The 12,195-nt window shown below is 33.0% G+C and overlaps 1 protein-coding gene across 1 annotated transcript in view; it reads right to left on the bottom strand.

Moving 5' to 3' along the window:
- The window catches only part of LOC121239493 (callose synthase 3-like), a 36,102-nt gene extending 28,071 nt beyond the window's left edge, over window positions 1-8,031 (bottom strand). Inside the window, exons 1-16 of the mRNA XM_041136747.1 lie at window positions 7,910-8,031; window positions 7,748-7,784; window positions 7,359-7,610; window positions 7,138-7,238; window positions 6,022-6,146; window positions 5,825-5,918; window positions 5,511-5,621; window positions 5,298-5,414; window positions 4,948-5,040; window positions 4,717-4,808; window positions 3,267-3,393; window positions 2,104-2,241; window positions 1,928-2,004; window positions 1,760-1,850; window positions 1,294-1,416; window positions 1,081-1,198 (exon numbers count right to left, since the gene is read on the bottom strand). Coding sequence (XP_040992681.1) covers window positions 1,081-1,198; window positions 1,294-1,416; window positions 1,760-1,850; window positions 1,928-2,004; window positions 2,104-2,241; window positions 3,267-3,393; window positions 4,717-4,808; window positions 4,948-5,040; window positions 5,298-5,414; window positions 5,511-5,621; window positions 5,825-5,918; window positions 6,022-6,146; window positions 7,138-7,238; window positions 7,359-7,566 — 1,615 coding nt within the window. The 5' untranslated portion in view covers window positions 7,567-7,610; window positions 7,748-7,784; window positions 7,910-8,031. The remainder of the gene's footprint in view (window positions 1-1,080; window positions 1,199-1,293; window positions 1,417-1,759; window positions 1,851-1,927; window positions 2,005-2,103; window positions 2,242-3,266; window positions 3,394-4,716; window positions 4,809-4,947; window positions 5,041-5,297; window positions 5,415-5,510; window positions 5,622-5,824; window positions 5,919-6,021; window positions 6,147-7,137; window positions 7,239-7,358; window positions 7,611-7,747; window positions 7,785-7,909) is intronic.
- Window positions 8,032-12,195: the final 4,164 nt, after the last annotated feature.

Raw genomic sequence — 12,195 nt, 5'->3', positions numbered from 1 at the left:
TAATCTTAACTCACACTCTCTAGGGCTTTTTGCTCTCTCATACTCTAGAGAGCACCTCCAGCGAACACTAGGGTTTGTGTCTCGCTCGAGCTCACTGTTGAGCGCATGTCGAGCGAACTTACTGGTTGAGCTTCGCTCGAGCTCACTGTCGAGCGCATGTCGAGTGAATTCACTATTACTTGATTTTCTGCTCACATTTCAATCTCCACATGCAACCTAACACCCCATCCCATATGGACTTAGCCTTAAAAGATGTCTCCAACGGAAGGCCAAGATATTTCATAGGTAAAAAATGAACTTTACTTTTTTTGATAAGTAATAAGAGATTTTATTCCCAAGAATAGGCATAAGCCCAAGTACACAGGACGTATACAAGGGAGATACCTACTACTTTACAACCCAAAAGATCCGTCAAACAGTTAATATTCCTCACCTCCCACACCGGAACCAACTCCGACTTACCCAAATTCACCTTAAGGCCTGATACAACTTCAAAACATAATAATATAGCCCTTAAGGCTTGAATCTACCCACGATCAGCATCACAAAAATATAGTTGGTTTGCCTTGCTTTCCAATCGAGGCTGGTAATCTTGACCACTACACTGGTAATCCTTGACTCAAGAATTGATTTTATCCAAATGTGTAGTTTAATATGTCCTACGTTCCAATAGAGCTCAAAATATTAAATTACAAAAATTAGCTGTTGACTAATTAAATTCATCCCTCTTGACCAACCCCTTCATGGCTGAAAGCCTAGGAGAAATTTTAAAATTACCTATTTATACATTAAGCCACCTTAAATCATGTTCTTGGTCACTTCTATGGAGCACAATGTATGCACTTCTAGAAGTGGTTCTTTACACAAAATCCAGTTAAATATATATATATATATATATATATTATGTATGAGAGAGAGACGGTGGGAGGGAGGAGGGAGAGGATATAAAGCACATTTATTTTGGGGCTGGGGTGGCGTGGAGTGGCTTCAACAAGAGGTTGAAGTTTCATATGACATTATATTTTGATTGCATTCAGCCTGCAAATCTGGGGAACAACATATGAAATTGGAGTTGCCTACCTTGCCCAAGCTTCAATATTGCCGCCGTTATAAAGATACTCAATACCTTCTTGAATACATCAGAACTAAAGATTGAACTTAGGTCCCCCGTGCCATTCCAAGCAACAATGATCATAGCCTGGTTAAAAACCAGTTTCAGCTCCATTTCATAAATAATTGGAGGCATAGATGAATAATTGTACAGATAAATTGCATGTAAGTGGAACTTGGTACCTGTAAGCATAGAATGAAAAAGCTCCACAAACGGTCAAAGCTTCGGAAAATATGCCAAAATGATCGTATCTCAACAAAATTAACTTTTCCCACCCATCTATCTTTAGTAGTTGGCTTGTTATCCTGTGGAACAATATTTATATTGTCAAACATAATATTATGAAATAAAAAATAAATTAGTTTCACTTTTCCTTGTTCATCCTTCCTTGACCCTTAAGTTAGAAGAAAGCAAAACCATTCTGCATGTGACATAAATTGCATTGTCACTAGTTAAAGGACTTGGACCAATTTAAGTCTTGCCTTACTTGCCCCACAAGGAACTCAACACCCCCCCCCCCCCCCCAAAAAAAAAAAAAAAGAAAAAGAAAAAAAGGTCACGAACAAGTTTCAAGTACAACAAGAGCGAATGTTTGGAAGATGGATAAAATACATGAAAAGGAAAATAGAAATAACCATCATTGCTTACTCCATTGTTCTCAAGAGTCTGTTCAATGCTCAAACAAAAAAAATCAGCTTTAGCACGCATTGGCCAGCCCAACCGGAAACAATCAACTGACCTATAGATATAAGAGAAAATCAATCACTATAAAATATTGATAGCAACGAAATGACTCGTAATAAGTAAATGGCTTACCAGAAGTATTCATTCAAATCATCATAGTTCCTCCATTGCGAATGCTTTGATCTCCCTTTCTTGCTTCTTTCAGCTTCCTGTAGAGCAAAGCAATTGTAACATCTGAGAAGATATAACAAAAATGAAGAAGCAACACTCGAATAAATGACTCCTTGAGAAGGGACTGGACACAACACCTTAGCAATCACATTGTATATGGGAGTGATAACTTTCCTCAAAAATGCCTCATCTTCACCTCCATAGGCCGGCTTTACATTCTCTCCAGTCATGGGACTTACATTCCCCGCTAGGATTCCATACAATTCAAACGCCATCTAAAAAAGCAAAACAAATAAGCACCAGATGTTATTCTATGCAGAGCACTTCTATAAAAGCACGTGTGCGTCGTATAACCAATTCTAAGAGGCTAAGGTTCGTTGGCCTACTAAACCAACTCAATTCATCACTATAAATTTTTTAAATTTTAATATAAAATATAATAAACAATTTAACTTTTTCAAATCTTAAAATAATAATAATATTAAAAATAATATTCTAACAATATTTTATCATCTCAACTCAACTCAATTCAATTTAACATCTAAACACAACCTAAGAGCATTGAAACTAAATACATCGGTATGAAAATATTTCACATATTTTATTCAAACAAAATAATACTAAGAGAATAGTAATAAATGGCTAAGCCTGCGTTTGGATATTGAGCTGAGTTGAGCTCTTTATGAATAGTAATGAGTTGAGTAAATAAAATAAGTTATATGAGATCTATCTAAAATGAATTTAGATGTATGTAGATATTAAGATGAGTTTAGTACTATTTATGATAAATTGAAAAAGATTATAGATCCCATGTATAAGGAAGTTTTGAATTGAGATGAATTTAATAATTTAAAAATTGAGTATTTAAATGTTAGATTTAACTTAAAATTAGACTGAATTGAATTAATCTCTACTAAATCTTACAACCAAACGGGACCTAAAACTTTTTTGATAGTTAATAAATGGCTAAAACTTTCTACTACCTGCCGTTTTTTTATTTTTTATAAGTGAGCTTCTACTACCTACCTATCAAGAAAAACTTTCTATGTTTCTCCGCACCAGTGATAATTATTTAAAAAAAAAAAAATTTCTTTAGAGCAATGATGAAAAAGAAGCCACTTTAGAACATAAATTTTGTTGTCTTCACACTTGAAGGGCTGCACATGCTGCCCAACCAAACAGATCTATCTTAGAGCACTCAATATTTAGATTCTGCTGGGGGGAGGCCAGGAGGGAGATGGCCAAAGTACATACATTAATACAAACAGCCACTAGAAGAAGAGACAATCTAGAAACATACATGATGATAAATATAGCAAAGGCATTCCGGCATGAATCTTAAATTGGCAGCTTCCCCCCATATTAGCAGATACAGACCCATGTATAGAAGTTTACGCTGTTGCAATTCTTGTTGTATGGTTGGTAACCTGCATTTTTAGAAACTTAAACCATTAAATAGATTATAGAAATTTAAGATTAAAGGTTATTTTCTTTTGTATATGTAATCAAACATTTTCTTAAAAATCTTAAAAGGATTAAGCCTGGTCTGCCTTGGCCTATTTTCTTTATAATAAGTGACTACATTCGGCTTACGGATCGCCCTTTTTTGACCCGTAAAGCCTCTAATAAAGCCCTTATACCCCCTCCAAATCCTTCATACTTTCTAACCCCAACGGGCCCACTTCCACTCTTTTTAGAATATTATAGACTTCCTCTTCAGTTGCAGTACTCTGAACTCCATTGAAAACATTAATGTTTGTATAGTACTATAGCCTCTGGAATCTCCTATTGCACAGTGTGAGACTCAAATTTTGCTACCTCGGATTGGCTAACTCTTCTTTTGAGGACCTTAGAGCTTGTCTCTGTTCATTGGCAACTTGTTCTTCCCCATGCAAGTTTGGGTTGCTGTATGTGCCCTAACAGAGCATCAGCATAGGCCGTTTCCCAATCAATATTGGCTGAACTGGTGTCGCAACCTCTGCTGAAATCCTTCTTTCCAATGTCTTCAACCTATCATGCAACTTCCATGATCTCACTGTTCCGTAAGCAGAACCGGTAGAGGATTTGAAGGAATCTGCGACCTTGCTCAACTCTCCAACCAGTTCCATCCATTTTATCCGTGTTCTTTTAGCGCCAAGTACCTCCCCTGTCCGTTCGAGAAGCACGAAGCAGATAGCCTCTATTTCCTACCTTAAATCCTTCATGAGATATGTTCTTCCTTCTATGAAGGAAAGCAGCCAGAGCACAATGACATTCCCAGAGATACCTAGTGGAGACAGACCTTGCATCTATCATTTATGCACACTACTGAAGTTCCTCCCCCTGTCAGAAACTCAAGCACCCTCGACTCGCTGATAATCCACTTCAAATCATCCATTTGTACTTACAAACGTCTAGCCAATGGTATCAGTACAGAAAAATTGTAAAGGAGTATAGGTTACTACAGAAATTACCGGGAGACCAAAAAGAGTTTTATTAATATGCAGTGGTTTGAAAAATAATAGAATTTATTATTAAAAAATTAATTTTTTTAGCGTGGTTCTGTATTTGTTATTTTTTTTAAGTGATTGTCCGGCACTTATACACTCTACAACTAATCATTTCTCTATACTCTAATAATATAATCTTCATAACACGCATACTAACACCAATTAGCATATAAGATACAGACAGGTCATTGAAGGCAAGGCAATGCCACAAGTGGGCAGCTCCTATATCAATCAATCCTATCAATACTTAAGAAGGCTTACCAAAGGCTACTTTTCCGACCCAAGAATTTGCACCATTTTTTGTAGCTCTTGAATAGTTTCTTCATCACTTCTGTCAACGCACGTTCATCCAACTAACAAGAAATACGCAGAAGCATGTTACAAATAGATAACAGATGATTTGTAGGGGATTTAAAATAAAGAAACCAAAGCAAGGGGCAGCAAGGAAAGAAACAGAAGTGGACTAAACTAAACATCTATGCAAGGACCAACCTTGGGTTGTTGATCAGGCTTCGGAAATTGTCGTATGTGTACATTTGCAAGCAATAAGATCAGGTGCTCCCTTTGATTTGCCACATTATGTTTCTGCATATTTATAAATATAATCCAAGAACATGGCGTGATTATCCATGAATACGAGAATATAAATGCAATTGGCTTTAATCATTTCAAGTAGACTATTCCTATATACACGAATATCTACCAAATGGGTACGTGTATTGAGGTTTAGAGTCCAAAGGGCTCTGCCTTGGTGGGGTAATAAATAAAAGCAGATTATTCCTGAAACAATCATGTATGATCCAATAGCATTGGCAAAAAGATGATAGAGTTGTCGATTTCACCTGAAACCCAAACATTTGCTGAAGCCAATCCAGAATGTCGTCATCTGTCTTCTTCTGGTAGTTCTTTGGCCAAGGGAGTCCCCTAACATTACGAAGAGCGTAAACGGCAGCTTGAATCTGCAAATCAAGATGATAGAGAACAAAATATTTCAATGGTACAACAAAAAATGGCCATGCTGAAGGATAGCAAAAAGTGTGAAAATTGAAAAATACCTCAGGAAATATCATAATTGCCTGATCTTTACTGTCAGGGTCAAGAGGAAGGATATTGTAAGGAACATAGTTCTGTGTCTTTTCAGCAACTTTAGCTTGAACGTCCAAAATCTTACCAATTGTCAATCATAAAGATATCAATCAAACATCCAACGTTATGCAGGAACATGAAGTTTCTAAGATGATAGTTCAATCAATGTAATTCCAAAATGAAGGAAACCTAGACAAACAAAGCATCCTTTGACAAAAATAATAACAATATTAATATCTGCTTTAGGCATCATAGTTCAATAAATAGCACATAGCTTCAGTACCTCACGATCAAGTTCCATAGATTGATTACTATTCACAGCCGTTAAAACTTCAAATAGAACATTAGCGGTTTGGTATGCCTTTGTAAGCTGTGCACTGGATAAAGACGGAAAATTCACAGTCAAGTAGTAGAGCAGCCAAAAAGCAATTTCCAAGCATATAAATTGAAGACCTGATATCTTATAGAGGACGGACCCACCGATCAGCTTTATCAGCAGCATTTTGCAAAGCCTGGATATACTTCTTGTAGTAATTTTGATAAAAACTCTGCATTTCTCGTGCATCACTTTTTTTTACCCTTCCCATTAATGTTGGATCATTCTCCTGATAGAGTAACAAAAAGATCAGGAAACTGATGAAGCACAGACAGAGTAAAAAAGTAAAAAAAAAATAGAGTGTAAGCATTGGTAAATCATCCTGAAGGCAATTGAAAACACTAAAAAGCAAGAGCTTGCACCAAATTTTATGTCAGAGTGGGTCAACCTTCACAAAATTGGGTTTCAGGTTCCTCCAACAAAGCAGAAAAAAAGGCCAAATCAAAGAATTACCAATCAAAGTAATTTGAATTGCACCAGACACAATCAAAGAATTATCATTAAAGCTTAATCTTCTGGGTAAAGAACTTAATCTGTCAAAACTGGTGACTTGATCAAGCAATTGCAGATTTCACTGGTTTAAAAATCCAGGTCATGTTTTCTACACAACTTTACTTTTTAATATATCATAACTACTGAGTAAACACATGCATCAAAGACAAGACTGTTAACAGTACACTACTTATTAAAAACTGTTAACAGTGCATATATTAACGCCTAAAAATGAAGAGGTAGTATTGCATTTGGAAAGGGAAAAGGCGGGAATTGTATACATCTCAAAACTGTAATTAGCTTCCGGGTTACATGGCCCAAGGAATTTTTTTTTTTTTTTTTTTTTTTTTTTTTTTAAGTGCCTTACAAAATCTTTGGGTCAACCCTTTAAGATGAATGTCTGCTCATCTCAGCCCACTCCGGCTCATTTCTTACAGGTGGTTCTTCACAATAATACTCGCTAGGAATAGGCTGATTAATTTATATGAAAGGATTCTGAAAAAAAAATGATACATCCTGGATAAATGAATGCATACCAAAACTTCTGTTTCCTCTATATATCTTTAATCAGGTTAATGGCAACGCATCCGGTAATTCTAGGTAAATAACTGTACTTGAATGAGAACTGTACTATAAATGAGGCGATAATTCTCCTCATATGCCAAAAATAAAAAAACAAACAAGCAAACTTGGCATCGACTTGAAATGAAGGGCATAATAATGTTTACTCTTTCGAGACGTTGAAGGAGTGCAGTTTTAAATTGACGAACACCACGACCACTAGAGGTGGGATCCGACCTATGAGCTTTCTCAAAGGCATAAAATCGGCCTGCATCAAAGCCAAAGTATGAGCCAAATGCCAGGCTATTCAATCAATTAACAACTGATTCTTCAAAAAAAAAAATCTTTGTTTTTCTTTTCCTTTTTGCAAAACTAAGCATGGACTTACAGAGATAAGCCACTCTGGCGTTGCTCTTTTCGACTTCATTGGCAACACGAAGAATCGGAGCGATTTCGGCGAGCGAAGAAGGCACAACCTCGCTATCAAACATCATCTCCCCAAGGTTCCCGGCAGTCTGAGTCCTCATGGTCCGCCTCTGGGGGTACGGTGGCTGATCAGAGCCCCCACCTCTCGTCGAGGTCGACGCGGACGACATGTTTCCCGGACTGCGATCAGAATCTTAGAACCCAAACACCCTTACTGTCCCAAGAAAGAAGAAGCAAATAAAAACACAAATTCAAGACAGTGAAACTCAAATCAAAGCAAAATAAAAGGGGAAAAAACAAAAGTTCAGAGAGAGGGAAAGAGTTTAATAAAAGAAAAGATGATCTTTTTACCAGCTGGTTTAGAAGGCTAAGCTTCTGAATCTGACATCTGCAGTATTACAGAGAAAACCAGTGAGACACTGAAAAGCTAAGAAGCCACACGTAATGTGGACAAGATATAACAAAAGAAAGAACCCGAAAGCTTTGGAAAAAAGAAAAAGGAAGAGCACACACGAATGAAATAAGAGCTGCAGATGGGTGTCTTTAAGCACATGAATACCCAGCGAGAGAGAGAGAGAGAGAGAGGGAGAGATGGTACGTCAAGCTACTTGGGAAGGAAGGAAAAGAGAGCGAAAAAGCAGGGTGACGAGAAAAGCAGAGTGACGAGAAGAGAGTTGGCAATGGCAAGTGCGTGCTTGTGTTAGTTTTTTAGTAGGGTGGCGTCAGCGTCGGAGAGTGTCGGAGTCGCATGTACTACAAAAAGGGGCCGCATGCTCATTTAAAATACGAGAGTGCCACGGCATCCCACGGGCACGTAAAAAACTTGTTTAGTCGAGTTGAATTTACTAAAAAACCTTGGGTTATATCAATCGAGTCCATTTCGGCCTCTTGTTTTTAAAGCTCAGTATTTTATTTTATTTATTTTTACTACAAAGGGAAGAAAATGTCTCCAAAAACATTACAGAGTTTTCTTTTAAGTAATTTGTGATCATAGACCATTGGTTATTTTTATCTATTAAACATTCTTCTAAGGTTATTTGGTAAGTAAGCAGACATTAGTTTTGATGTTGAGGAATTTTTATAATAATATTTAAAATAAAATAGTTACAAAGTATTTATATATTCACTTTGACATTTACCCATTAACATTGTGCATAACTTCTAATCAGCATCATAGATATTTTAATGAGCATTTCAACGGGAGATTCCTCTGGAGTCTCGACCACGACACGACTATTTCGTATTTTTATAACCAGGTAATATATATAAATAAATTATAACAAAAATGTGTAGTTTATTTCGTGTTTAGTGGCGACCTTTTATGAATAAAAAATGTAGTATAAAGTTTAAACCCAATTTGCTAATCAAGTATTTGAAAGAAAATTCAATAAAATATTGAATTGAATAGTGTCTTGAGAGGGGTTTTCAATTTTTTTTTATTGGTGAGTAGAAACTTTTGAAATATAAATATAATGGAATTATGATAGTCTCACGCTTCACCTATTACTTATATATAAAAAAAAAAATTAAATTTTTTTATGTCAATATAATTGAGACTATCGTTCATATACCATGAGTCATGACATAGTTTAATTATATTAAAAAATATTTTTCTTCACGAGTAAGGGGTAATTCTGCCAAATCGACCGATAAACAAACTTGTAAAAAAACTAAAAATACAAGGGCATCTTTGGGCAGGCAGTTCTAAATTCAAAAGATCCGTAGCTGGCAAATAAAAAGTAGCCGTTCACAGTCACCAAATCAAAAGAGACTTTTGATTTTATTAAAACCACTAGACGATCGCGAAACGATCGACGGCGGGAGAGAGGATATATATATATATGAAATAATAATAATATATACAGTGATAGAATATATAAATATTATATAATCACTTTAAAAAAATAGATTTATTACTAAAAATTAATTTTTTTATTTAAATTTTATATTTATTTCATATTCATAATTACAACTATCATTTTTCACGTGCAAGACACATTATTAACTCCCTAATTGCTCTTATTTTCCGGTTAGCTTATTTTTTTAACACTAGGACGTTAGGGAATTTTTTGGAAAATAGTAGGGTTAGTTAAGACTTTCAACAATGTCTTAGGACTCGATTAGTTATGCAGTTTAAATAAAGCCAAATGAAATATTTTATTGAAAATTAAATAAAATATTAATATAATATATTTTTAATAAAATTTTTTTAAAAGAAATTTAAAAATATTGAACTGTTTATTATTTTTTATATAAAAATTTTAAAAAATTATAATAATTATATAAAATGAGATAGTTTGATTTTATATAACCAATCTAACACGTAGATTATCTAATAAAAAAAATTTAATTGTAAGCGATTCTGTGTATTAATACGTGTATTCATTCAATATAATTGGTTAGAAAGTAGATTTTATTAAAAATAATACTAATTTAAATTTAGAATATGAAGATAATATTATTAACATATAGATTAGTATTTTAACTTATTTGTACACAGTAAAACTATTATCTAATAGAATAAATATAGATAAAATTACTATTAAAAGTATCTATTTTGTACACATGATGTGATATTATTTAAACTATACATCTCTTTAAATGAGTATTGAAAACAATTAACTAGAAACAACTATATAATAAATATAAAATATACATTTTTACAATAATTTCTCTTTAACATTACTTTATCTAATAATCTTGCACGACGATAATGGGTCGGTTTCTTTTGTCGTTAAAGACGGAACTTTAAGGGATACAATTACACGTACTCGCTTGCTGACGGATAGGAGTGAGAAGTCTGTTCTCCTGTTAGCACCAAACCAATAATATTATTTTTATAAAATATTTTATAAAAGTATACTTCATTTAAAATATAATTATATAAAATATCGTAAAAAATATTATGCGTAAATCATTTCTAATATATAAATCCTGCGGCGCTCCAGCCCATCCCAGAAAACTTTTTCCCAACAAACATTAACCGCTGATTTGGTTATACTATGATAAGACGTTTTTGTTAAAAATTAAATAAAATATTATTATAATATTATTTTTATTTTATAATTTAAAATAATTAAATTATTTATTATATTTTATGTGAAAGTTTGAAATAATTGGGATAATGAAAACCGTGAAAAATAAAAACTAAAAAGTAAAACAGTTGAGATAATTTTTACAATAAAATATTACTTTCAAAGATGACATATAATATATCTTTAAATTTGAATATATACTTAAAATTATTGTAACTTATAGTTCAAATTTTTACTTTTAAAAAAAGTTAATGTAGATTATTTTATCTATATTTCTTTAAATTTGAAAGATGCACTCTAAGATATATCCGAACCAAAGGCCTCTTGTGAGGATGTCTAAACAAAAATGAAGCTGGAAAAAAGGTTGAGAAGTAAAAAGAATAATTATATTTGAAGTGTTTTACACTGCATATCATATAGGTAATATAATTTAATTTAAAAAAAATTAAATTTTAATTTTATAAATTAAATTATGTGTACATAACTTAAAGATTTTTAAGTAAAAATCACTAAATTATTTGTTGTCAGACATCACATGTTTGTCATATAATGATATAATATTGTGGTGGTCGTCAAAGTTGAATGCATAAAATTAAGCTTTTAGGCAAAAACCTTATTACAGATTGCCGACCTGATTTCAAAACATTCAAGCCCTATTTAGATATAAAGAAGGTTTCATCTCATCTCAACATTACAAATTTTTTAAAATTTTATATAAAATATAATAAATAATTCAATTCTTTCGAATTCTAAACTAATAATAATATTAAAAAATAATATTCTAACAATATTTTATTCAACTCATCTAAAAACATCTCATCTCATTTTATCTTTTCACACTATCCAAACGAGAGCCCAAGTTTAACTATGTTTTCAATATTGCTTGCTTGCTGGGGAAACATGCTACAATGCATGCAAATTTAATTTGTGTTTTAATCATCATTGGTATTAAATAATTGATAAATAAATAAAACATAATAAATAATTTTTTAATAATTTTTATGAGAAATAAGAAAATAACTATAATTAAAAGAACTTTTAAAATTCATTCCGACATGTAGTTATACTCCAACGAAATATAAGTAGTAGGAGCAAATATCCATATTACCCCTCATGCAGTAAACCTCCCCATCTCTCTTAAAATCTTCTTATCAAGGCTACAACAAATGTGAATTTAAGCTACGAATTTATTTACCAAGAGTGGAAGTTTTTAATGAATAATCATTTTGTCGTTGAAATTCCTTCATATTTTCAGCTTGATTCTCAAGTTTCGAGCTATATTCGTTTGATTTTTGCTATTGAAAGGATTCAATGGCTACCTGTTGCTATTCAAAGCTCGAGTTCATTAAAAAAAAGAAGAAGCTTGAGTTGTGTTTATAGTCTCAAAGTGATGAGTTTATTTCTTTACAGGTTCCCTATTACTTTATTAATTTTAAATTTCTTTTTTTTCCCTGTTTTTCTTTCTAAGATTTATTTTCTTAGACAAGTATATTATAGATATATTTAATAATTAAGGATACAAGAGTCAACAAGGTGAGAGATCCTAACATTCATTCAAAACTAACAAATACAACACAATAAAGAGAAAAATAAAATAAAGATATAGAGCCAATGACTTGACTCACCCATTTTCTACAAAGAAAAGTCGCATGAAACAATTTTAATACAGTTCGATAAACAGACTCTAATACTACGATTGAAAGTCACAATAAAATGTATTTTGCTGCATTTTGTTGATTTGAACTGGATGAGGGAGACTTACTC

Source organism: Juglans microcarpa x Juglans regia, chromosome 7D, assembly GCF_004785595.1.
Source record: "Juglans microcarpa x Juglans regia isolate MS1-56 chromosome 7D, Jm3101_v1.0, whole genome shotgun sequence".
Lineage (NCBI taxonomy): Eukaryota > Viridiplantae > Streptophyta > Magnoliopsida > Fagales > Juglandaceae > Juglans > Juglans microcarpa x Juglans regia.
The sequence above is the reverse complement of the archived record's forward strand: the minus strand, read 5'-3'. Positions and strand labels throughout refer to the sequence as shown.